This window comes from Strix uralensis, chromosome 16 (assembly GCF_047716275.1).
Source record: "Strix uralensis isolate ZFMK-TIS-50842 chromosome 16, bStrUra1, whole genome shotgun sequence".
NCBI classification, from domain to species: domain Eukaryota; kingdom Metazoa; phylum Chordata; class Aves; order Strigiformes; family Strigidae; genus Strix; species Strix uralensis.
In genome coordinates this window covers 7,427,601-7,453,153 of record NC_133987.1, presented here as the reverse complement: position 1 = coordinate 7,453,153, position 25,553 = coordinate 7,427,601, and the positions used below count along the sequence as shown (strand labels likewise).

Genomic DNA, 25,553 nt, shown 5'->3' with positions numbered 1-25,553 from the left:
AGACCGCTGAGGCTGAAGTTCCCATCCCCACATGAAATTGTGTTCAGCTTGTTACCTCTGGATCTTTCCTCAGCAAAGGACAAAGCTACGAAGGGAAGACAGCACTGCTACCTCTTATGGACCTGACAAAGAGGTATTCACTGGTCAGTAAACAGTGGGAGAATTGCCTTTTCACTGAATGGATATTGCTATATAAGGTAGAAACCAAGCACAGGAGTAAGCTTTGTTGCTTGAAATTGCACTGACTTACACAGTATATTTTTAAAGAGACTAGTTTGAGTTCTTGCTTTCAGCAGGGTTGTTTTTTTTTTTTCCCCTCTAAGAGACAGATACCCCATTTAAACTGACCTATTTCCTCAGGTCCATTTCCAGGCTGGGCTTTGCCCTCTTCTCCTCTGTCAGACTCATTTATCAAGTGAAGTATTTCCACATACCACTGCATAAATAGACTTGACCTTGTAAAAGCAGCAGCACCTGGGCTCCCACTGATGGAGTCTCTCCACCCCACCACAGCAATTAACCCAGCTCACTCCTACCCTTTTTCCAGGTGAGATATTCTCAGAGCTCTTACAGCCCCTTCCTACATGTCCCGAGGAAGGGTGGCAGGTATACAGACAAGTCATAGGGCAATTCTGGGCTGATCATCATGACTCCTCTCTGGAATGGGGCATTTAGGAGCAAGCTACTGCTGGCACCACTCAATTTTTGTAGCTGCTCCTAGCCCAGACCAAGCACACCCAAAAAGCAAACTACAGGAGTATGTCCAAGGGGAACAACTCACTCCTGGTCCCTGGCTTTCCTAGATGCTCTCTCTCAGCCTGGAAGCAAGCTGTGGGCATGCACCATCCAGCTTCCTGGGAAGCAAGGAGAGCCCCTGGCACGTGGCTTTCCCTTGTTCCCCTTGCAGCCCGCCCCCCCAAGTTAAGTAGCTTGCCCAGCATAAAGCTGGGGATGAGAAGATCTCCTGACTCTCAGCACTCCCCATGCAACTTTGACCCTACATGCCTCAATGGGAAGGACCACGTGGCTTAGCACGCGCATAGTCCTCCTACATGGGACTGTACTTTTAAGGCTTTGCTGTACCAGGAGCACTCTCCTGTTATCTATCTTCCTTTAGGACTTGGCAATAAAATCTGCTGGGGTGTTATCTGCCGCCTACAATCACCTCAACCCCACCTTCGGCCTTGATCCCTCCCCTCCTGCCCATCCCTTTGAGCAGCGATACGGAAATCACCGGCGCTCCTGCTGCAGCACTGCAGGCGCTGCCGTCGATAGCATCGCCGCTCGCCCTGCCTGCGGCGCGGAGCACCGCCGCTGCAGACGAGTTTCAATGTCCTTTTATGGAAGAAAAATGAAAATCGCCTGCCCAGCCGCCGAGTGCCTCAGAGCCGAGCTGAGATGACAGACGGAAACTTGCCATTTGTTGTGGTTTTGGCAGTAATAGAGTGGAGCGTGTTCCCATGCGCACCGCTCATTTAAAAAGGGTGCAGCGAAGGCACTGAGCTGGACAAGAAAGCTGAGAGCTCCAGAGCAGGATGTTTCAAGGATGCAGTGCCGAGGAGGAAGACGGCAGAGTCATGAAAAGATGGCTTGGACTCTTCTGCCAGCCTGGACAAGCATGAGACAGGCCTCCGGACAAAGGTGTATGCAGGATGAGTACTCCATTCCCAACCCCCCCAGTAAGACACTTAACAAGGTCCTTCACACTGCATTTCCCTTTCTTCCTCATCTCAACCAATTCTGCTAAGCCGCATTCACACAGACACAGGAGAATGGGAATTTAAATGCAGGAGTTGGTTCTTGAGGTCATTGCCACCAGAAAGCAATTACAGGGGTCTGCCATAAGCGAGTGCCACCTTTGGCTCTGCTCTCCACTAAAGCTGCGGGGCTAAGCTCTAAGTAACAATCAAATCTAAATAAATAGGCTCAAGGAAAAGCATACAGAGAACAGCAATAAGGACGCTGAACAGAGAATGAGACGGGGCCATGGGACCTTCAAAATGTTTGCGCTGCTGTCAGGAAGCTGAATGAGACAGCAGACTTCAACAGCTGGGAAAACATGTTGCAAAACAAGGAGAATTAAGTAATTCTCCATATGCACATCCTATTCCGAGGCATTTGGGACAAGCTCAATTTCTCCAACCAGAACATTTTTTTTTTTTTTTTTTGTGTTGCACACACACCCTGCCAGTGACAAATCTTGATACAGTTTAAGCCCAAAACCACAGCGCATCTGGAGTCAGGCAGGGCAGCTCCGGGCAGCAACAGGCCAGCCTCTAGCAGAGAAGTAATGGGCCCTGTGGTATGTGTTGGATGACATCCTTGGAAGGCTCTGTCATCCTGGACACATCCCAGGCTGCTGGGTACTTGATTACACAAACATTTCCCCTTGCACCCTATAAAACACTTGTAACTGGATCATAGGTGGCTGAATCGCTACCCACCTCTGAATCACAAGCAGCTGTGTGCCCCATCACCCCCCAGGTACAGAGATCACAGGCAGTGCTGTACATCCCTTGGCTCCTGCTGTAACTTTAAGTCTTGTTGATCATGCAACAATTTATTTCATCAAGGCCACTCACATCAAAGTTGCTGCAAACCGTACAACGCGACTTACGCTTATTAACACAGGTTGTGGATGCAGAGTTAGCACCCTGCTAAGAGAAGCCATGTTCAGACACAGCTTGCTAGGCAGAGCTCTGTACAAGCTTAAACTTGTCTTGCTTCCAACAGAAAATGAAGGTTAAAAGCAGCTGGGTGCATCTGTTTCTAGCCAGCACCTTGAAATCAATCCCGAGACATTCGAGCAGCTTGAAAAGAAGCCCTCTAAAATACCAAGTCCTGCAAATTAAAAGTACACACGAGGATTGCTGTGGCCAGAGAGCCTAACCTGAAGATGAAAAAGCGAAAGAGTGAAGATTTTATCCACCTGACAGAGGCACATGAATGCTCATTTTTCCAGCGTGACAGTTCTGACAGCCAGCAGTCAAACTCAGTCCCTAAACACAGCCTCGCTACCAGGATGTGCTGAGGGGCCCTGAACAAGAGGGGCAGCTGCCCCGGCCGAGGGCAATGCAATTTAGCACCACACCACCATACGCCATCCCCTCTCTGCGTCCCGTCAGCGCCAGGGCAGGCAACAGCCGTACAATAAAGTAACAACAATTTTAAGCTATGCAAAGGAGTTTTAAGGAAAAAGTCCTGGAAATGCAAGTCCCCGCAATGTGGCCTGGCTAGGAAATGAGTGTTGAGGGTTTTGAGCTCGCCGGCACCGAAGGGACAGCGCTGCTCTGTGCATGCATTATTTCTATGGCAACGGCAGCTTTCACCTTCCCATCTCTTTGCTGGCTGAAAGCCCTGCAGTGCTTTGTGCTGAGACTGCAAAGCGGGGAGACCATCTCCCCCACCCGCAACACGGCGCCGGGGACAGCAGTAAGCAGCCCAGGAACAAAAGCCTTGTCTTCACCAACACTGTGGGGCCTTGGGAGGAGGGAGGCAGGGCAGAAAGGATGGACTTCCTTTGCTGGTGGGAAACAGTACTTCCCCCAACGTGCAAAAGTGCACACTCACTTCCCAGTGCTGCACAAGTCAAGAAGCAACATGTGCCCTTCCTAGTTTTACCAGAACTGCCAGCTTTGGTTTGGTGTGTCAGAGCACAGGGAGGGAGAAATACACATCATCAGAGATGAGAAATTCAAGAGCTGCTTCCACACAGGGATCCCTGAGCAGAATAAGATGGGGGTTGACCAAGCAGGCTGGCAAACCCTCCTGTCACCAGGAAGCCTGGCTCCATGCATGGTCAGTGAGCTGTTACAGAGCAAAACCTCAAAACTCAGAGAGATCTGAGTGAAAGCTGCCTCCCCCCAGCACCAGCTCAGGCAGCACACACACACACAGGAGAATGTATTCATTGGGTGGCTTGGGCAACATTTTTCCTTGGTTAATTAAGCTTTTCCTCCACCCTGCAAGTTCACAATATTAAGATTCAAGCCCTGGCCACCTAACTAGGAGCCAAACTTCACGCCACACAGCTGGAGCCACAATGGCCCTGGCAGATGGTGCGGGCTCATCTGCATGCTCTCCGTGCAGCCGTTCGGTCGCAGAAGGCGACCGGCAGCTCTGCCCATTGCTCAGGTTACAATTAGCAACATTTTAGTCCCTGCAAGGTGCAAGTGACTGGAACTACAGGTGAGATGCATAAGCAGTGACCTGGGTATGCCTAGAGCTGCTCTTATTATTGAGCCCGACATACATGCCAAAATGAAGGTTTCCAGCTGGTTCCTATCACTTACAATACATCCACAGCTGGCCCAAATATGAATCAACCTCTCTGCAAGATTTAAAGGAAAGCCTGAGCATATCAACATGAACTCTCAAAGCAAGACAAAGGATCCAGGTGATGGAGCATGGGTCCACCATCTGGTCCTCCTCTCCCCTCCCTGGAAGAGCCTCAAGGTTTCAGGAGAGGCACATTTTGACCTTTCCACACTTCCCCTCCCTTTAGGTTCAGCTGTGCAAGTGCAGTCCTTCCAACCAGAGCGGGGCTCCTTCCAGGATCAATCATCACCACCACCGAGGCTGCCAGAGGCACTGCTAGCAAAGCCAATGCATCCTCTCCAACCTCTGTAGCGTTCCCTAGATTAGCCCTTTCCTCCCTAAGGGCAACAGTTTCCTGCAAGCAAGAGCATTAACTGAAATTATTTATTCTGGAGAGAGACAAGATAGTAGGAATATGAAGAACCACTGCAGTTGATGCTGTGACACAAGACCACATCCTGCTATCTGAATTCCTCACCCTCAACTTAAAATCCTAAAGTCATTCAAGACTTCTAAGAAGAGCACAAAGCTACTCAGCAGATTTTCAGCTAATGAATCAACACAAGCTGTCCAGGAAACTAGAAATCCAGCCCACTGGAATGCTGCAACCCCAGGGAGGGGGGGACAGGCAGTACGCTAGGAAGGAAATGAAACAGCAAACCAGAAGGAAAGGAACATTTCAGCACTGAGCCCTCTTACCACAGTTACTGTGCCACATCACACATTTTAGGAAAAAAAAAAAAGCAATTTCTATTCGTTTTGCACATCGAAGCGTTCATGTTCTTCGAGCCTGAATTTTGTTCTGTGGTGCTGACATATGTACATTTTGAAAACAACTCGGCTTTTGCAAAAAAAATAATTATTTAAACGTGAATCAACATTGCCACCTAGCGACTAGCAAGCCTCCTTGCTCATGACACTTGCATGATCCATCAGAATCACATTTGTTTTCCCCAAATGCTAGAGGTTAATGTTAGCAAAACATATCTGGAGATTAGAGAACTAAAATGGAATTGTGCATCTTTCATAAGCAGCTTTCCCCTGCCAGTAAGTTCAATTTTCATTACAGAATGCGAAGCTCACTGCTGGCAATTTCCATTTTTCCAGACAACAGAATTTGACTTCCTATTACTTTCTCAAAACAGGCAAACGGTGGTATCATGTCAATACGACAACTCAAAGCTACAGCAGCTACAACCATAAAGTTAATGCACTCAAGAGGAATTTCAGTGATTAGCAGAAATCTCTACTAGGGGACAGGCAGTTCCCTGAATATTGCACGAGATTTTGTTGTTGTGGCTAAAGTTACGCAAGATGCCTCGTAGCTTCAGCACTCAACACTGATACTGTACTGGCCTCGGCTCACTGGCACCAGATACAAGCAAGGTTCTGCATACATTCAGAAGACTGGAAAACACATTTCTATGCTTCTATTTTTCCCCAGAACAGATGGTGCAGAAGCAACAAGTTTTCCCCCCCATTGGGCCTGACGATTCTCCCGTTATGGCTATTAGCAAACTTTGAGAGAAGCACAAAGATCTTCTGCCCTTTGAATGGCTCACATTTCAGTGAGCTCTTCCAACAAGTTTTTTTTGGTCGCTTCCAACTGAATCTCTATTCAGGCAACAGCATAAGAGAAAAATGCAGATGCTGATTCTCTTAAGGATAGCACAAATTTGCTTCAGCTCATTCTCCGGAAGTTTCATTAGCTAAAGGATTACAGTTTGGTTTTATGCCTTTTAAACACCCAGCTCCCCGTTCACTTAAAACATTTCTGTATGTACAAGACAGCAACCTATGGCATCCATAAGCTTTTTTAGCCAACATCTTACCAGGAAAGAAAGGAATAGTGCTGTCTTTATCAACAGTGCCCTGAAATTCATCTGACCAGCCACACGCTTTTATAGAACATCAGTAGGATCCAGCAAATACTTTGACTGCTGCCCCATGCAGTCACATTAGATATTCATTCACCTGCTACTAGGAAGTGTGAGTTGTCCTCCCAGCAGTCCTGCCCAACACTCCAGAAGAGACCAAATGGTAAAATATCCCCCAATTACCTTTCTGCAGCGGGGATTAGGGCAGCTGAACCGCTTCACATCATTGTCCAGTAGAGCTGGGAAGTTACAGAATGGACACCTGCAGCCCAAAATAAGATGTCATTAATGCAAAGTGCCAAAGAAATCTTCGCTGAAAGCGGATTTAGTCAAAGAGCTATGTGGTAGTTAATAAGGCTGCCAACCAAACGCCTGCCGACAGGATGTGCTGACTGCTGCCTTTTTACTCATATTTCTTCGATCACTTCCTTGTTTGCAGTCAAAATATTATATGCTCAGCACTGCTTTTGACCATGTAATTTAGAGGATCAGCACAGAGCTGGCAAGCAAGTCTTGGGGGAGACAAGTCTATTGAATTTTAATCTGCTCCTAGTCAAAGACAGACCTGAATAAAAACAGACCTGGGAAGGCAGAAGACTGAATTCATAATACAGCTCTTTGAAAGCTACCTATCTCACAGTCAGCATGCATTTAGGGTTTCAGGGAACAATTTTCTACAACAGTAAGTGCAGTTTGCATCCTCTGCTGGACACTTACCTGACAAGCTCATCTGCACAGGCAGCAGCCACCTCCTCCTCAGCTTTTCGCTCGTAGTATTTACAGAGGATGTTCTCTGGAAGCACTTTCTCCAGCTCGCTGGTGGGGAATGAACATGTGCAACTGCCTTCCATGCAGCTGAGCTCTGACTAGGGTTGGAAGGAGAGAGCTCAGGTTTAGTATGATACTCGCAAAAAGCAAAACTCAGTACCCACAACCTTTCCAAATAAACTAAGGCAGAGCCTTGCTTAGAGAGACAAGGGCTTAAGTCAGCAGATGACTGACAGAGAATGGGTTTGCTACGGAAAGAACAAGACTAATTAAACAAATCAGGCCTCAAACAAACACTGGGCATGAAGATGCTGTTGACAGTCGGGATCACAGTTCACTCACTCCAAGTCCACTGTGACCACATAGCGGCCCATTATTACTGTACGGTCTCTGCTGAGAACCAGCACTCTGTTCACAGACAGAACATTGCATTCTTGTCAACACGGTCACATAAAATACAGCTGCCAGTTTATACATTCACATGAAAAATAGACCCCAGAGTACAAAAGCACCCCACAGTTTGATCATCATTTCTTGAGGCAAAGGAGCATGCACACCTCAGAGCAGGTTAATGACTTCATAGCTCAGCTAAGTACCAGGATAATTGCTAGCTAAATTGGAGACTAAGAAGGTTAGTAGTGTCACAGAGGAACCCCAAATTAAGTTGGGATCACAGTGATATTATGAAGGACCCTCTTAGCTAGGAGGAGACTGGCCAAGTCAGAGATAAGAGTGTGTTCTCTCTGCAGATACCACTGGTTTATTAAGTAGAAAATAAAAAAACAGACGAGTGTAAGTTATTTTTGTTATTATGGCATAGAAAGTTTTCCTAATAATCCAAGTTGCTAAGCACAAAGCACAAAAGATAGAGTTCAGCAAAACTGAAATCCTGTTCAGCAAAGATCCCATTGTGAAGTTGTTGGCCTCACTTGATGGCGAGACTGACTTCTTGGATTTGGATTTCAGGACACGATTCCATTAAAATATTTCCTGGGAAGCACAGTTACATCTGATTTAAGCAACAACACAACACAAACAGCAATGCGATCTCCCAGTAGCAATTTACCCAGTTTCCCCTCATCCAGTTGGGAAATTCTTACCTTCCCAGAGCCAAAGACTGCCTCCTGAGCATATTTAATTAGGCACTCCTTGCAAAACAAGTGACCATCTGCACACTGAGTTAGCTCTTCAAATGCAAACTCCCCATAACAACAGCGGCACTCTATCATCTGACCATCCTGCAGCCATAAACAGGGGTATTAGCATCATCACCAAAACATCAATAGCTATAGCAACATACAGACACATACAACTGCAAGCCGTAAACAATGCCAGCGTTAATTCTAAAAAAAGAGCAACAGATATACACCATTCCATTACATATCCTATTTGGTGGTCCAAAGTGACTAAGCACAACCAGAAACTCAGTTTTAAGTAATTTAATATCTACATGTCCTGCTTGACAGGTTCCAAAAAGCTACAGAACATATGGTGTTTAATAATTCTTAGCTCACAGGCAGAGAGGTATCTTGGTCTGGGGAAGATGCAATTGCAGGGAAGCAGCAGAGAGTACACACCACTCATATGGGAAAAAACAGTCTGCAGATCTGTTACCCTCTAAAGGAACATTTACCCATCTGCCTGGAGAGACCTTGCTTTGGCCTCTAAACCGCAGGGGTGGAGAAGCTTGCCACTGTTAAAAAGTATGCCCACTTCTTCAGAGGTCCAACATCTTCTCCAAAGTTTGAAGAGAAAGGGGCATTGAGAAGGAAAAGGTAATCCACAGCTGCTGAACTTTTCTCTGTTTAAAGGGAAAGACCTGATTTTCAGGTTTTTAAAGAATTCTGCAAATGAGGAAGGCCTTTCCACTGGCAGAGCTCCAACGACAGCAAATCTGTTTTCAACAGCCATAATGGTGGTAGCAAGAGCAAACCTGGCACTATTCTATTGCAGTGTTTGTTCCAGCCAGTGAAGATACAAGCAGCAGCTGACTGAATTACTACAGATCATTACTACATGAATCAATACTGTCTTGCTGGACTCCGCTCCTGCCTACCTTTTCTAAAAGCCAACACACACTGTGCAGGTTTTGCCAGCTGAGCAAAAGCAGCACAGTGCAAATGCAGCTTCAGAATAGCTCCATTTCAGAAGCCAAAAGAATCTGTGAAGTGGTAAGTGCAAAACAGTGTCTATGCACAAGCTGAACTCAACGGACCACATAGATACTGACCTTCTGATACTGCTCCTCATTCATCTGCAGAGCAAGGAGAAAGTCTGCATGCTGCAAGAGAGACATGTGCATCTGTATTTACAGAATAAAGCAATTTTCCAGCCTCTACACTCTTTTACATTATCTCAGGACTTAAAACCACCATAAAAGGCTCACTGTCTTCTTACAACATCACTAAGCCCATCCTTCCAATCCATTAAGCTATTTATGATTCAGCTACAACAGATGGGAGAAGCAAAGGCAGCAAGAACAAAGAACCGAATTCTGTATTATGGAGGGCTGCTGGTTCAGGTTTCCATGGGCAGAGATGATCTCACCCAATGGGCCCCTCCAGAGAAAGCCCCAAGGAACGTTAGCTTTGTGTTTAAAGGAGACACTATCCATCTGCCTAAGAGACAAGGATCTTTAGGAAGCTACTTTAGAAAGGACTGTAGGTGCAGAGCTGTGAATTCAGTCTTTCCTCAGACTAGGAGGGGAAGGCAGCACACCAGCGGGTGTTGCAGGGTTCTGCTTCGAAACACATGGTCCTCAGCACAGGACAAGACATTCTGGAGACACAGGACTGCCAGCTTGTGGAAGGCAGCGAGTGGACAGACTGCCTTGGGCCTGGTCATTATTCACCACCAACACTGGGCTGCAATTACAAGCCCTAAAAGAGCAGAGAAGCCTGCTAACAATTAGAGGAAAGAATTAATTAGTAGAGCTTTTAATACTTTGTAGCAAAAATGGTCCAGAACAGTGTTGGCAGAAGTAACAGCTTTATTTAAGTAAATATGAAACTCTCTCTGTGCTTGGCTTTTTTCCTTCAAAAGTTAGTTACTCAGGAAGTCACACATGTTAACAGGGACTAAAGGGGCAAAGGTAGTCAGTTATTCAATATTTTGTTCAGCGGTTGAATTTCTCTAAAAGGCAGATTTCCATGCTTAGGGCCAAAACCTCTACAGTAGTTGAAGCAATCTGCACTACAAGATCAAAGTAGCTCCTCCCACTCACCTCTGCCATCTCTTTAACTTTCTGCTCATAGAATTCCTGCTCCAGTAGCACCGGTGGGAGAAGGGAGAGCTTGTCATAGGACCTCCAGTGCCGTCTCTTATTCTCCAGGAAGAACATGCGCTTCTCAATTTTCACATCCCCTAAAGCAGAGTTAAAGGCACAATGAAATGGAATGGAGCAGCCAGAACAAAGCTTAAATCTTTCTTCCTCCACACACTACCAGCTGCATAACTTCAGCATCTCAAAGAGCACTGTACCAAGCAGCGATACTAATGAAGAATATCTCCAAAATAGGTGCCAGTGACAGAAACATAGCTGTTTTGGGACCACATCCCTTTTTAAGAACAGTACTTTCTGCTGCAAGCCAGTTCTGCTTATTATAACGATGCTGAGAGGACAATACATGCAGCCTGGTACTTACCTTGCTCAAATTTGAAGTCTATATATGAATACTGATTCATTTCTTTCCTCCTTTTTCGTTTTCCACTGGTTTCAGGAGACAGCTCCTGCCATTTTTTGATAGCATCTGAAAAGGCCTAGAAAACAACATACAGACTTAAATCCTGTCTGTTCCTGGAAGAAAGCAGAAGCACATACTTCAAATCAAAGCCCAGTACAAACATGTGCATAAGACTGATCCAAAACTGGAAAGCCAAACACCCCATACAGAGGCAAGTATACCTCCTGCCTTTGCTCACCTTGTTGTTTTATGTGCTCATAAAGCAATCATTCCATAAAAACAAAATAGTTGAACGATACTTCACAACACTTCAGCTATTAACTCAAATACAGCCGGTGTCCACTCTGATACAACAGAGCTGGTTTGGCATTTTTTTGTTGCTGTTGAGTTCGGTTTTTTATTTTTAAAAAAAAAAAAAAAAACAACCAACCCTGAAGCTCAAATGCTCAGTGCTCACTCAAGCAAGTGAAGAGATGAGTTTTTGTTTTAGTGAAGTCCTAGAACAGTAGAGAAAGCAGCTCAAGCAAGAGGAACGTATCAGAGGAGTAGATCCAAGTCAAAAGCTTGAAATCACATTTACATTCAGTTTGTTGATACTCTTTCATGAGGAATATAGGACTCATTCCACAAGTCATAATAAGAAGAAACAGGACAGTGAGACTCGGGCTTCTTTTCAATTACATGCAGTTAACTAAGAGCAGCAGTTAAATGTTTTAAGATTTAGCTAAGCGTCTAGGCTTTATTGGCAATTATACTGCACTTCAGCAGCAACATACAGGAATGCTTCTCAGTTTAATGCATCACCTACCTACCATCAACTAGCTAGTGTTTCCCCAGGTCTCCTATCACAGAAAAGTAAAAACTTCCTGCAGCATTCTGTCTGGCCAATAAATTTTGCAAGTCTCTACTAAACAGATTAATACTTCTTAAAAGGAAAGGAAGATCTTTTTTTTTAAAAAAGCCCATAACCACACTCTAGCAGATGGTATAGTAAGGCAAACGACATCGCACTGCTCTCCACAGACACAGGAGATAACCCTAGGAAAGAAAACAGACTTGAACTGGAGAACCTTTCGTGTGATTGCATAGTGTCCCTTGAGTTCATGTAGTGCCCACTTAATGTCTTGGCTGCTCAGCATTTTGAAGTCTGCCATAAGGAGGTCAGCTGCCTGAATAAAGCACCGCTGATCAAGTGGGGCAAGTTTGGAAAAGTCAAAGTAGTCCACTTTAGGCACCTAAGGAGAAAACACAAAAGATGTAAAAATGCTGCTATAAATACACACGAGAACACCCCAATCCACTCTTTCAGTGATCAGAACCTTCTGCAAGACCACCCAAAATTCAGGTTACGTGGCAGCCAGTTCTGAGCACCTATCTAACCACCAGCTTCGAGCACAGCACGGGTGTGAAGTCTACTGGTCTATGTGCTTGTGCGGGTAACCTGCCCCGAGCTGCCCCACGCTGCAGCTCTGCTCCTAGCAGGACCCACGCCATGTTGTTTAAAGCCATTGTGCGTGGCTGCACAAGACAGCGAGGAGAGGACACATTTAAGTTACTGTAGAGGGTGAACAACTTTATGGGCTGGAGGTTGAGAGATGCTTCCAAGAGTGAAAAGAGGTGTTCGACATCTCTCTCTGGCCACACACAGCTATTTCAACTCAAAACACCTCAGAGAGAATTTTTTTGCCAAACGGACTTTAAAAGAATAAATAAAATCAAGCAGCTGTAGGGACTTTGCAGTTAGGAGGCTGAAAGGCAATGCCGAAAGGCCACACAAGAGAGACCTGAGGGCCAAATCTACGTCATGTGACAGAATGACCATGGAATTCTCGTATCAGTTATCAAAATGAACACTTCAGACAGGGCAGCTGACAGGCAGGCAGGGCAGAGGGTCTTACTCAAGGCAAAAGAGCAGACAGGGTGCAGCTATGCAACAGCAAAACAGGAAAATTTTGGAAGTCATCTTGCAAGCAACTAACTATTGCTATTTAATGCCATTTTAAATGTGCCCAAAGGCCTCTTATGAATGCATGGCTCAACCAAGCACTCTACAAATACACATTAATAGGACCAGACATCCCAAGGTCCACTCAGGTTGAACAGACTGGAAGAGAGGCATGCTATAGATGAGGATACTCTCACTTGCCTTTGTCTCATCTTGGCTGGCAAGCAGGCTGCTGTTGGGATTTAAAACCACTCTGCCTTCTTTCTTTGGGTAATCTGGATTTTCCAGAAGAAAGTTACAAAGTCTGAAAAGATAAGTATAGTTACTTCAGCGTTTGGGAGCTCAGGTTCATTATTCCTCACTTGTTCAGTTTTCACTATCCTATAATTACGAGGCTGGGCAGGCAAGTCACAGCCTGCCCAGTAAGAACCAAGGGAGGTCTTTTTACTAGAGCAAACTGAAAGTAAATGACTGAGAATTAAGTAAAGAATGATTGGCTGTATGATTGCAGAAGGAAAAGCAAACAGATCTGTCTTTCAATAAGTACGTTTACTTACAAGAAGCTTGTATGGGTGAGCTACTAACCAGCCTACATCTCTCCACGCCAGAGGTGAACACGCTTACTTCCCCACTCATCACATCCATGGGTCAAACCACATAAAGTGGTACCTCCTTTGAGCACATGTCAAATCCTGCACGACTAAGAGTCAGGGTGTACTAGCTTTCTGCTGCTCTGGCATTAACATTATGAAGACCATACAAGAAATAAGTCACAACATTAGCATCTTTAATTGAAATCTAGCTGTCATCTACTGTTATTAATACAAACGCATCCATGGAAATAAAAGCATGCGGACCCGTACAAAACCTGTGAAAGGTTGATGTCTTCCTCAACAATAGATTACAGATTTGAATTTGAATTAAAGCCTCCAGTCTCTAACTACTTCCACATTAGAGCAGAGACAGAAGCATGTTTAGATCATGTTTACATACAGTATGTATTCTAAATACAGGTTTCATTATAATAAAGCTTGAAATCACACCAGCATTGTCCAACTTCGACTAGAAACTGGTCTAGTCAGAACAGCATTTAGAAACTAATCACTAAAAATCGCTGGAAAAAATGCATACTAGCCCGTATATGCAGCATACCTGAGGTCCTATCACAAACAATCGTAACTGTCAGGTGAATTTAGTTTAACTGAGTATTTCAGCTTAGAAAAGACTCTAGCAAGAAGTTTCAGAATACCCCATTGCTGGAGATCCACAAATACTTCAGAAGTCCTTTTCAAAGAGAAGCTTGCTGTAGGCTATCTGTCTGAATCAGACTTTCACAGCTTATTCTCAACCATCGCTAACCAGCTGTAACATAAGCTGTTCCTCAGTTTCCCCAGCTGTAGAATAATATCCTCCTGAAAGGAGCTAGGACAAGCAATTAACATCTGTAAAACTTTTTGAATGAGAAGGTGCTAGGTTGCAGCAAAGACATAATTGCAGCTAATTTACATTCCTGATGTCAGAAATCAGTCCCTAATTAAGAAATCTGAACTGGCTTGAAGCATTAACCCACTATCAAGGCATGATTACTTTAGCCCTGCTTTCACATTCAAAGCAGAGGCATTTCTTTTTGTTTAATCAGGTATTGACATATTGAGCCAGAAGCTTTTGACTGAGTGTGAATGCTTCTGCACACAAAAGCTGAATAGATGATACCCTGCTAAGAGGAGCTCCCACATCTTATCTTTCACATCAGTTGAAAGTTTTAAGACCATCATTTGGGAAAACAACAAAATATCTTGGTGCTGGGCATTTAATAGCTTCCAGCCCTCCCCCCTGCCATCCCTTTTGTAGAAGATAACTGTTTTAATCCAACAGAACAGCAACTTCAAGGAGCTCAAATCACTGCAGCTCAAATGCAGGGGTTTCAGCTGGGGCACAGTCAGAATACATCTGAACTATTCTGCATGTTGCCATTTCAATGCCCAGGATTTTCAGAGATGTTAACCTTCAATGTCTGACAATTAGTTAAGTGGGTCCCAGCGCGCAATGCACGCACACTTGCAGCACTGTTCATTAATATCTGCACCGCAGGACACAGAGCCAGTTAAAAGCCTCATCCCTGCCCAAACCCAGCCACCCTTATTTATTATATTTCAAGCCTGATTCAGCTTGACATACCATGGAGATCAAAGAGACCCTGCCAGCGAGGCTGACCACTGCTTTGACCCATTTGTTCTCATACAAAAGATGCAGTGACAACTCAAAAGATAGTTTGGTTAAAGGAATAAAAATATGGAGAAGAAATCTTTATCATCCAGTAAGTGGGTAACGCACCGCTGAGCAGACACTGTAGATGGCCTACAGGGAAGCCTGTAAGCACCTTTTCATCTCTCTGGGTCTGTGGCACACAATAGGAGAGAAGAGATTTCGGAGCAAAAAGGGAAGGAACACATTAAGACTGATAGAAGCCAATAGTGGGATTTAATTCTCTCAGGCTTCGCTAAATCCCTGCAGGACACAATGACGAGGTTTTTCACACAATCTGTGAGAGGGTCCTGCAGCCAGATGCTTAACTTAAACGGCCGATCGCTCCAAGGAATGGCCCTAGCAGTCTTCTACACTCCCAACACAACCATCCACACCAAGGTGCACCAAGTACGTGGTGCAGGCACCTGAAAGCTTCTCTCATGCTGACTACGCCACTGCTATAGGGAAAGCACTTTCAAAAGACAAGGAAGAAGTTTCAGTCTGATGACTTTCTGACCAAGAAGCCCTACTTTGGAGACACGACTTCACAACACAGGCAAAGACAGTAGAAGAGGAAATCTATGCCCAATGGATGGGATCATCGTTAGTTCCTTGCCAGTTAACTTACTTATGGTCCAATAACTAATTCTAATCCTCACGCACTTAAATACTGCTTAATTAGTGCCCTAGTTAACCAGAAAGGGCATTGGATTCATACAAGATAGAGTGAATACTCTGGCAACCAACACCTATTATTCATTCTTGTATCACATAATAACTAGTTTCAAGATCTTTGAGACAGCAGTGACAGCTGCAGAGAGAGAGAGAGAAAGAAAGAGGGGCCACCTAGCATCAGACACAAGTCACGAGTGATTTACTTCAAACCATTCTCCCCTCTGCGTTGCTGGTGCCAACACACGCAATCCTTCGCTCTGCAGCTGTGCAAGCTTTACCCAAAAAGGTAAGGAGATGATGCAACTTATCGATAAGGTTAATGACTTTTTTTTAAACTTTTGATTCTAACATGACTCCCAGAGTTATCAAGCACAGTGAATGCTAAAGTATTCTTGAGCTGCTAACACAATTGGGAAAGCAACAGTCCTTGTGCTGATTTTCCACTCCCTTTATTTCCCTTCCTGGCTCACGTTTCTGCTCAGTTTGACCAAAATCAGCCCCTCAACAGATATCTAGAGTCAATCCTACCAGTCCTGAAATGTGTTTGCTCTATTCTAGCTGCAAAAAGTGATGTGAGAGAACTCAAACAGTACCACTGCTACTTGATGAACTAAATGGGATAAAAGCCAACATCATGACACTAAATAAGGGAGTCCAAAACAGTGTCAGTTTTACCTGGAAAAATCCAAAGCCAGTGAAATGAGGAAGTAGGAAACTATTTTCTCCAACTCAAAACTCACCAATTCACCTTTGTACCACGTGTTATAGAAGTTATCTCAACACCTTAATCCTGACACCCTTTTTAAGAACGCTAGTAATAGTTAAGAGGAAATTATATGTAATATCTTTAAAGAAGCAAATGATCTTAAAAGCAGAGAAGCTACAGCACAATGTCAGAATTAGAGACGATTTAAGAAAAGCTCTATTGGAAGGGAAAAAAAATTTCTCTACTCTTTGGCACTATCAATGCAGAGCTGTCTCCCAACTTGGATATGCTCTAGAACAGCATCATTAGCAGGTAGGGAAACGGAAATGTGACTGCAGCCAGACTGCTGTATGATGCACCCTGGCTCTTAGCTCTATACTTACACATTTAAGTCATAGCAGTCCTTGATGCTGATTAGCTCTTCAATATATTCCTTCTTCACATCTGGGAATCTTGCTTCCTACAGTAGGAAAAGCTAAAGGTTACGTAGGTATTAGAGGAGCTGTGTAGCACAACCTAGCAACAGCACCACAGACAGATTTATGGGTAATTATTTAGCACGCTCCTGAGACAAGGATTTCAAGAGACCATTTATATTCATCCAGCCTGGATACTGCAAGCCACTGGCTTTCCTTTGTTCCACAGGATGATTGCTAACAGCTCTCTCTCACAAGAAGAGTATGTATAGTGATGTGAATGGCCACGAGCAGCTGGCCTAACGAGTGATTCGGGCTGGAAAGAGGAGAGGCACGTAGGTATGATCTACAACTCAAGAAAAGCTAATATTTACCTTCAGACAGAAGATTAAGGAGTTCCAGATTGTGTGCTGAAATACAACATTCCAAAGCAAAAGGAAAAAAAACCAACAACACGTATACCCACCCAAAACACCCAGACACACTAGCAACGAGGTCTGAACAGACAACAAACCTTTACTGGCATTTCTGTGAAAGCTCTCCCAGCATTAGCCACGTAGCAAAGAGCACTCTTTGCTGCTCTCTCTTGTTGGGTTTCTGTACAGGTATTGCAATCGATTGCACCATATGATATTTTGCTTTGCAAGACTGGACAATGCAAGAGTATCTACTTACCCATCTCCAGGCAAGTCACTGACCAACAAGGTCTTACTTGGAAAGAATTGAATTTTGTTGGACTGCTACTTAAAGCATATTTTCCTCAACCCCAGTTTTCCCAAATAGAATCAGACACGGGATGTGGAAGGAAGACTTGAAAAGGATGGGAGTGGGGGTGTAAGATAGAGGCAGTAAAATACGCTTGTTTGCAAGAAAGCATTCCATAAGGCATCAAGAGATACTCTTCCTCCCTAGCAATCAGGGGAGGAATGTGCACTGGAGAGGAAAACATCAGACATGTGAAATATCGACATGTTTGTTTTGTTTTTCAAATACACACCATGTTGCACAAACTGCTGAATACACCAAAGGTTAAGGAATACCCTCCTTGGCTGTTCAGTTCTTGTAGCTAGCGCCGCTCATGCTATATTTCACATGCAGAGTCAGAAAGGAGCGTGTGAAGTTAACATACGTGAGCCTTCATGCTGCTTATCCAGTAACTCCTCAGTGCTACTGCTTGGAAATCCACACTGCAAGGGCAACCATTACCCCTGACCACCACGGTGGCCTTAACACGGCCACAGACCAAACTATATTAGGAGAGTCAGCTGAAAGCAGTCGTGGCTCTCAGCTGTGTGTCTCTAAGCTTTCTCTACCCCACCCTCTATCCCTCTGCCAGTGTTTAGTCTCAGTTTCACTAGTTTAGCTCTATATCCGTTCCTAAACCAGCTCTACAGAGTTGGGTTAGGAATCAGCCAGACAAAAACAAACTAGCAGAACTGAGAGGGTGCGAGCCTTTAAGGAACAGATCCCTATTATTTCATCTCACCGTGCCCTTGAGACCCTGCAATCAGTTCTGCTAAATCTCTCTGGCCAAGAGCCCACCCCAAAGCAAACAGTGCCCTTGAGATTTGCATCCTCTCATCACTTCTGCCACATTGTTGGGGTTAGTCTTTCAAACCAAAGTTTTCCAAGACAGTTCACTGCATGCTCCTCACATGGTGCACAGCTGAGTCTCAGCCAAAATGAAGAGGATTTGCAGCTGAAGTCAATGAGCATGTGAAACACTACATACCTTGAAAAACCTGTCTGAAAATAACATGCACACGGAAGGCAAACAAGCCCTGGGAATACTTACTGTCTCTCTGATGAGCAGCGCAGTGAGGTCTAGGGCCTGCCCAGCAGCATCCTGTTCTGGCACATTACTAGAGCCAAATTCATGAGATCCCTGTGTGGGGAATGCTGGGCCTGGCTGTTCATTGTCAATCGCTGCCTGCTGACCCGTTTCTTCTGGTGGATGTGCCGGCTGGGGCGAAGCGGGCCCTGGGATCCCATCCTGCTGTGGTTCAGGACGGGGGAAGGCTGGCCCAGGAGCCTCCTCTCCATATGCCCTCAAAGATCCTGGCTCTGCTTCAGGCTGCCCTTGCTGAGGAGCACAACCATTTACCACAGCATGGGGCTCGCCTTCCAATGGCTGGAAGTGGAGGTGATCCAGCTGGTTGTCCTCACGGATCTCCCGGTCTGTGGTAGCTGCAGCAGGTGCTCCTCCAAGGTTTTGTTCTGGCTCCAAATCCTCTCCTTGCCGTCCCCGGGCTTCTACCTTTTCTTCCTGTTGTGGTGGAAGATCTGCATTCTCCTGACTAAGGATTTCTCTGTTAACAGGTGGTGGACTTGTCTTTTTTGTTGGAAGCAAACTTGGGCCAGGCTCCTGGTTACTCATAGGTTCAAACCTGGGGCCATTAAGCTCAGAGGGTCCAGGCTGCTGCAAGGCAAAGTTCATATTCTCATCCTTGCTTGGTCCAGCACTGCTCTCCACCATGTGATTATACTGGTCTCCCTGGCACAGCAGAGTTGAGATCTCATCTTGCTGATATATGCTCCTCAAGGGCTCAACAGCACTTTTAGATCCTCCTTCTCCCACAGTGTTTGCACCCTGCCACAGAGCAGCAGGTCTGATGACATTGGGACGCAGAAGCTGCTGATGCTTTGGGGTCTAAAAAGAAGACAGACAAGAGTAAGTAGGAGTTCTTGTCTGCATGTCAGAATCCTTGCTCCAGATGGTCTTTTGCATCTAATCAAATTTCTGATGGGAAACAGATGACAAGTCTGTTTAGCAAGGTGCTTAATATGGCATAAAACTGCAACCCACATATCTTTGTTTCACTGAACTCCATCCTCAGTCTGTCCCCAGGTGCTAAGAACATGTGGCAGAACTGGGGATGCACAGAACTTTCCGACTGGAATAATTTCCTAAGCTCACCTCAGTCCCCACTTACCTCCCAGTAAAATAGTCTGGGAAGGGGGAACTAACTGATGGCATATTTGCATTCTCACCAATTTATTTAAACAGGCAGGAACCAAAGCTCAAAGCATTAATCTCTAGCCTTGTTCTTGCCTCTGGCAGACAGACTGCTGTATGCCAACAGAGTCTGAATATTCTCTGCTACTGTTTTCAACTAAACCAGAAAGGTCAGCTTTGCAACCCGTTTTCTCAATGTCTCCAGTTAATTTAACAGAAAAGTGGAATATATTCTTAATATAGCTTAGATATGAAATTATACACTTAAAATAATCGGGGTAGGTTAAAACCTTTGGCCCTCCTCTGTGTGACTGCCTGTGCCAGTAGAAAGAGATTTATCAGGTGGGCTGGTTTTGTAGAATCACAAAAATGTAAGTGCCTGAAACAGCCCAACAAGAGTCCAGATAGCATAGAAGAATACAAAGTATACAAGGTCAAACAAGGCATATTTTGAAAAACTGCCTTCTAAGGAACATCAAGTCTTCTTACAAAGTGCTCCCTCTCTCTGGATTTTGGCAGATAATGAAGGCTGTAGCTTCCATAAAGTTAAGTAGAACTTTAAATACAATGCAGTTTAACAGTCTAGTTCTCCCCTCCTGTGCCCAAGATATGATTAAACACTTAAAGCCAACAAAATGCCGTCATTTCAACATTCATTTCAGACATCTTAAGTAAATTACTGTAACCGGATAGGACTCTCAAAGGAATGCATCAGATATTTGCACAAATTGGCTATAAAGGCCATGAATAAAGCAAGGCAGTACGAGAATGAAAAATTACCTCTGCCAAGATGACTACATCATCGTCATCCTCCTCACACTGCTGTTCTGCTGGCATTTCCTGCAACAAAGGTAATTCTTCATCCGAGGAATCTGATATTGTGATAAGACCTTCATCCCTGCGGTTTATCCAGTCTGTAGTAAAGTAAGTAAAGTTAGCTATTTGCTAAAGGTAAATAACTGAAATTACAGGGCAGAAGCACCGAAACATTGGAAAAAGCAGTCTCCACATTTGTATTGCAGCAACAGGGAAGAAGCGCTCAAAGGTCACTGGTTCCTCTGCAAGTTACTGTTAACAGCCACTCCTACATCCCTGGGCCCTCTGAGCAAAACACCTGCACAGACTACAGCTCACCACAACGGCACATGCAGGAAACAGTCACTCTGACACTTACACGCAGAGATTCTTCTATCCCAAACTTCGGCACGAGTGAAGCTGCTGCAAAAATTATTCTGAACGAGCCACATAGGGAGTACTTCCTAATTCTTCCAGGGAAGTCCTGAATTTTCAGTATCTCAGGGACAATACATTTTCTTTCACTGATGTGCAGTGCATTCTAGAGGAGAGATAAAGTTCTCCGTGCAATTCGGCCTCTTACGCAAGACTGAGACAGGGCCCCGGGCTGCGGGTGCAGAAGATATCCTGCTATTAGATGACAACCTTGTCCCTCAAGGCTTCTCAACAGCGGAATATTGATGCTACTGAACACAGCTGCTGGAACGCAGGAGAGACACTCAAGCCAGAAACAGCATTTCTGTACTGCAGAGACAGTGTACAACCATGCTTTTTCTGTGATTTGACACAACGTTTTGGCTTATGCTTTAGCATAAGTACTCCTGAGTATTCATTTACCACTTTTCAGGCACGCACAGAAAGCATCATTTTGAATTCCACTCTTGGAGGAACAGGTGTCAATGCATACAGCCCTGCGAGGATATGACTGCAGAGCCAGCATCTCTCCTGTGAGGTGCTCAGAAGGGTGGAACACCGCAAGTCCCTCAGATCTGCTGAAATACCTCTACATGGTGTTCCCAAGAAGTGAGCAATCTGCCTTAAGGCAGTACAACATGAGAAAGACAAGAGCCAAATATTTTGCAGGTCTGCATAAAATGAGAAAATTTTCTGTAGGTGGCTGTGAAGTAAGTGTAACAGAGCAGTGTGTGACACGGCAGAACAGACCACTAGCAGGTTCCTGTTAACAGCGCTCTTGCAAGTTCAGTATCTACAAATCCCGCTCCTTGTAAGCGGAGTTTTACAAAGAGAGTTTTGAAAATATGCATGAACCAGTACTCACCTTTCCCTCTGTGACTGCGGAAGCTGTTCAAGTTAATTACTTCTTCCTTTCCACCTCTCTCTGCCATTTTAAACAGCAGTCCCCGAAAGTGTCAACGTCCAGGCATGGCAGTCAGGCTCGCACGAGGAACTAGAACACAAAATAAAACCAGGAGAGAGTAAGGCAAACTCAGCAGCACCTTGATGGGGCTTTCCCAAGACTAAGCTGCTAGATCATTTTGGGGGTTCTCCTGATTCTCCCAGTACAGTTGGTTCATGAGGATATTTTTCTGTACCACCTTCTCAGTGCCTAGAAGTAGACACATTTCTGTTTTCTTCTGTTCCGACAATTAAGCCAACTGAAGAGTACAATCAGGCCCGAGAAGCCTTTCTGGAGAAGACACGAAGACGCTTATAGCTATGCAATCACAGAAAGGGGCAGGGCAGAGGGAGATGCAATTCTGTCCACCCAGGACTCAAACCCTCCCCGTATGTGGATCTTCTCCCGCTTCCAAGAAGTCAAAAACCTGATGCATCAACTCCCGTAGAGGTGTTTCTGCCACCATCTACTGGTGAGAGGAGCAAAAGCCACTTGCCTGAGCGGCCACAGGGCATCACCATGTAAACCTGCATCTCAAATGGACCAGCTGATGTCATTACAACCATCCCCTATCGCACTTAACACCGTGAAGTCACACCACACTGCGCTGCAGAAAGGCGAGCACCAAGAGGAACAGTCAATATTATGGGCATCAGACCTGACAGCCTAGTTGAGGAGCTGAACCATAAAGCGAGCTGCACAGCTGAAATGGAGGCACCAGCATCACACCTTGAATTCCCTGGGTCCCGTCAAGCTGAGGCACAACTTCAGATGGACCAGAGAGGCATTGAGCTCATTTCCACAACGCCCATGTTGTTGGCACGTCAGAAGGATGCTGCACCCCTGGCACGGCGTTACATAAGTGAATGTTTTGTGCCTGCACTGTGAACCAGCACGGGAACAAGTCACATCTACAGAGCACGCTTTCTTGCCACGATCTATTTTAAAGAAGAGACTTCCCTGATTTACACCACATTCCCTCCTCAGTGAGGGCTTGGTACAAATTCCAGGATATGCCACCTGCTCTCAAACTGAAAAGAGACGTGACAGGGATCAGGTTCCTTCACAGGATCGAGCTTTTGGGACTAAAACTTGCTACCCCCACCTGTTCTCAGAGAGGCACAATGAGCCGGCTGGAGGCTCCCGAACAGGATTAGGGGGTCAGAGGAATCACTGCAACCTGAACAGTAGGTTTCCATTTTATGCTCTGTCAGCTTATAGCTCTCAATTCCTGCTATTACAGAGCAGCTGAATACATACGGGAACTCCAAGCACAATTTGATCATTGAGATGAGAAAGGAGGTCTTTTTATTGAGAAGTATTCATCTCATTATTAGAGCACAGAGGAATCAGTATTATTAAATATTTACTGATCCGTAAGTTGGAAGAAGATGGTGGGTCTGCTGTAAAATCCTGTTTGCTAGCACACAAAGCAGTATATATTCCTCCTCAATAATTCTACTTAACCTCCTCTGCAGGGAACAGGGTTTGCAGCCAGGACAGCAAAATGAAGAAATCAGTTCAGATGCATACTATGCACTTATATCTATACCCCCTCCAAGGAACTACTCATTACCATCTCCAAAATATTGTAATACAGAATAATAGAAATAAAAAAGTGTATAATTTAGCACTTAAAGCCAAAACCCAAGCCACATTTCACAGAAAGCACACACTGCACAGCAGCGCCAAGAGATGGCTGGCTTTGGGCAGGAATGCACCCTCCTCCTGCAGGACAGCCTGAGCAGACACGGTCTGCAGCCTTGCACCGCAGGCAGTGGGATAAAGGAGCAAGGCAGCGGCATTTTCCCCGTTTGCAGGGCAGGACACTTGCTTAACACAAAGGGTACCAGCAGCACAACTCAGTGCCTGAAGCTGCCTTCTCCAGTGGGAACCTCCACCATAAAGGTTTTCAAGGCTGGGCTACAAACAGCCACACTCACCTGGTCCCAGCACTGGTGATGGTCCAAAATTTGAGTGGGATGTCAGGCTAGGGAATTGCAGAGACCTCTTCTAACCAGCATTACTACAAATATGCAACTACCCCTAAACTTCAGCCCTGAAACCTCAGCAGTACACCCTATTTCCAGTAAGCAGCTCCAAGAGTATCACAGGCATATAGATGCCTTGAAAATGCTTCAAAACCAAGATTTTTGGGAGTGTTTCCACTAAGTCTTCAGCTTCTGCCTTCTAAACAAGGAGAAATAAATCTTACTTTATTTGCCAGAATGACATGAAAGCGCTGTTCACATCACTGCAGACAGGTGCTGGAGCGGCAGCTCAGTAGCCAGGTCACTGAGAACCCTGTCCTTTTTAAAAGGTCACGTTCACATTATTAAAGTTGTGTTTCCCCTGGTACTCGTGAATAGCTACCACCCAGTCCTGCATAGTGTTTTTCCATCCTTAGGTCTCTCAGTACTTTAGAAAACAAGATTAGTATGCTTCTTGCCATTTAAAAAAAATGAAGAAATGGAAGCATGGAAAGGACCAGTGTGACCAAGGCCAGCAAGCAGGCTGGCAGCAAAACCAGAGGCAGCACCCAGGCCTCTTCAGCTCACGTATCCACGCCAACCACTTCTGCTTCCCAGCGGGTCGGTCCTATAAAGCAACAACCAGCAGCCCCTGCATAGCCAGCACCCACCTCATCTCAGCTGCCTTTATGCAGGCTAACGCTCAACAAAGAGATGTCTTGGCAGGCAAAAAAAGGCAAAGGATCACTCCAAGACTGGCTGAGGAGGAACAAGGACATTCGTGAAAGCCACAAATCAGCCCTCGCATCATCAAGTGGTGCGGACAGAGGCTAGACAGGTGTCTGCTCAGATTTTCTCTGAGCAAAGCTAAGTGGCTTGGATATTTGTCCCCTACAGGGACAAGCAATGCGTTAGCAGCGTTGGGTGTGCGTGTACATGTAAGTGGGTCGACAATGCTCGGCAGTCACCAAAAAAATCTCCCAAATAGCTCAAATGGTGCTTTGTCCAGTGCTAGCTAAACCACAGCTGTTTACATCCAAGAACAAGGGATAAGCCACAAGCCTAACACGAAGACTGTATTCTCTATAGGCAACTCTGGTTCCCATAGAGGGGAACTTGCACACTTCAACCTCAAGAATCAAGAAAGAGGCACAGGAAATAATCTGAAATTAAACTTGGGATACAGACTGTCTACCCCCCATACCAGAGAAAGATGCGCACACACCAAAAGACTCATGGTGGTTTAAAAGCAGGACTATAATAAGTAGCATTAACTGTAGTACACAGTCAAGGCAACAACAACAACAAAAAGCCGAACCTGGAAAGAACTGGCGATGTACCACTTTTCTATTTCAAAATAGACTGCATAAAACCCCAAGCAGCTTAATAAAGCACTGTTTTGAGGGTAAAAGCCAAGCTTCCACCGAGAGCTAGCAATTCATGTTGTCAATACTCAATACAGAGCTCAAGTTTAAACAAATATCTATAAGCATGGGCCAGTTCCATCTAGTGGCATGAATAAGAAGTTTATTCATGTTTATAGCACTAGGGCGCCAAGAACGTGAAGTAACAAGATCAGAGCCACCCTAGGGTCTTGCCCTACATAAACAACATAATAAAAAGCAAGCAAGACAGATGGAAAGAAGCTATCCCACACTACCTCAGTGCTTTCAGTGACTATTTATAGGTAAAGAATAAGGCCATCTATAACCATGCTCTAACACGACCATCAGGTTTTTTGCAATACAGTCAAGGTCAGGATACTAGAACTGTTTTAAAAGAAAAAGACCTGGCAGCAGCAGACAGATACACATTTTGCAAGCTTGTTTTTTTCCCTTTTT

The 25,553-nt window shown here is 45.0% G+C and overlaps 1 protein-coding gene across 5 annotated transcripts in view; it reads right to left on the bottom strand.

Annotated features, from left to right (window-relative positions):
* The window catches only part of RNF216 (ring finger protein 216), an 81,287-nt gene that overhangs the window by 44,017 nt on the left and 11,717 nt on the right, over positions 1 to 25,553 (bottom strand). For 2 of the 5 annotated variants that reach the window (XM_074885829.1, XM_074885830.1), the window contains exons 2-13: positions 21,665 to 21,793; positions 20,371 to 20,504; positions 18,430 to 19,284; positions 16,602 to 16,678; positions 12,792 to 12,894; positions 11,716 to 11,880; positions 10,607 to 10,721; positions 10,186 to 10,325; positions 9,193 to 9,243; positions 8,063 to 8,200; positions 6,912 to 7,060; positions 6,378 to 6,456 (exon numbers count right to left, since the gene is read on the bottom strand). In XM_074885829.1, coding sequence (XP_074741930.1) covers positions 6,378 to 6,456; positions 6,912 to 7,060; positions 8,063 to 8,200; positions 9,193 to 9,243; positions 10,186 to 10,325; positions 10,607 to 10,721; positions 11,716 to 11,880; positions 12,792 to 12,894; positions 16,602 to 16,678; positions 18,430 to 19,284; positions 20,371 to 20,504; positions 21,665 to 21,731 — 2,073 coding nt within the window. In that variant the 5' untranslated portion in view covers positions 21,732 to 21,793. Of the gene's footprint in view, positions 1 to 6,377; positions 6,457 to 6,911; positions 7,061 to 8,062; positions 8,201 to 9,192; positions 9,244 to 10,185; positions 10,326 to 10,606; positions 10,722 to 11,715; positions 11,881 to 12,791; positions 12,895 to 16,601; positions 16,679 to 18,429; positions 19,285 to 20,370; positions 20,505 to 20,764; positions 20,908 to 21,664; positions 21,794 to 25,553 lie in introns of those variants that run through there. The other 3 variants (XM_074885831.1, XM_074885828.1, XM_074885832.1) reach the window with 3 other exon arrangements.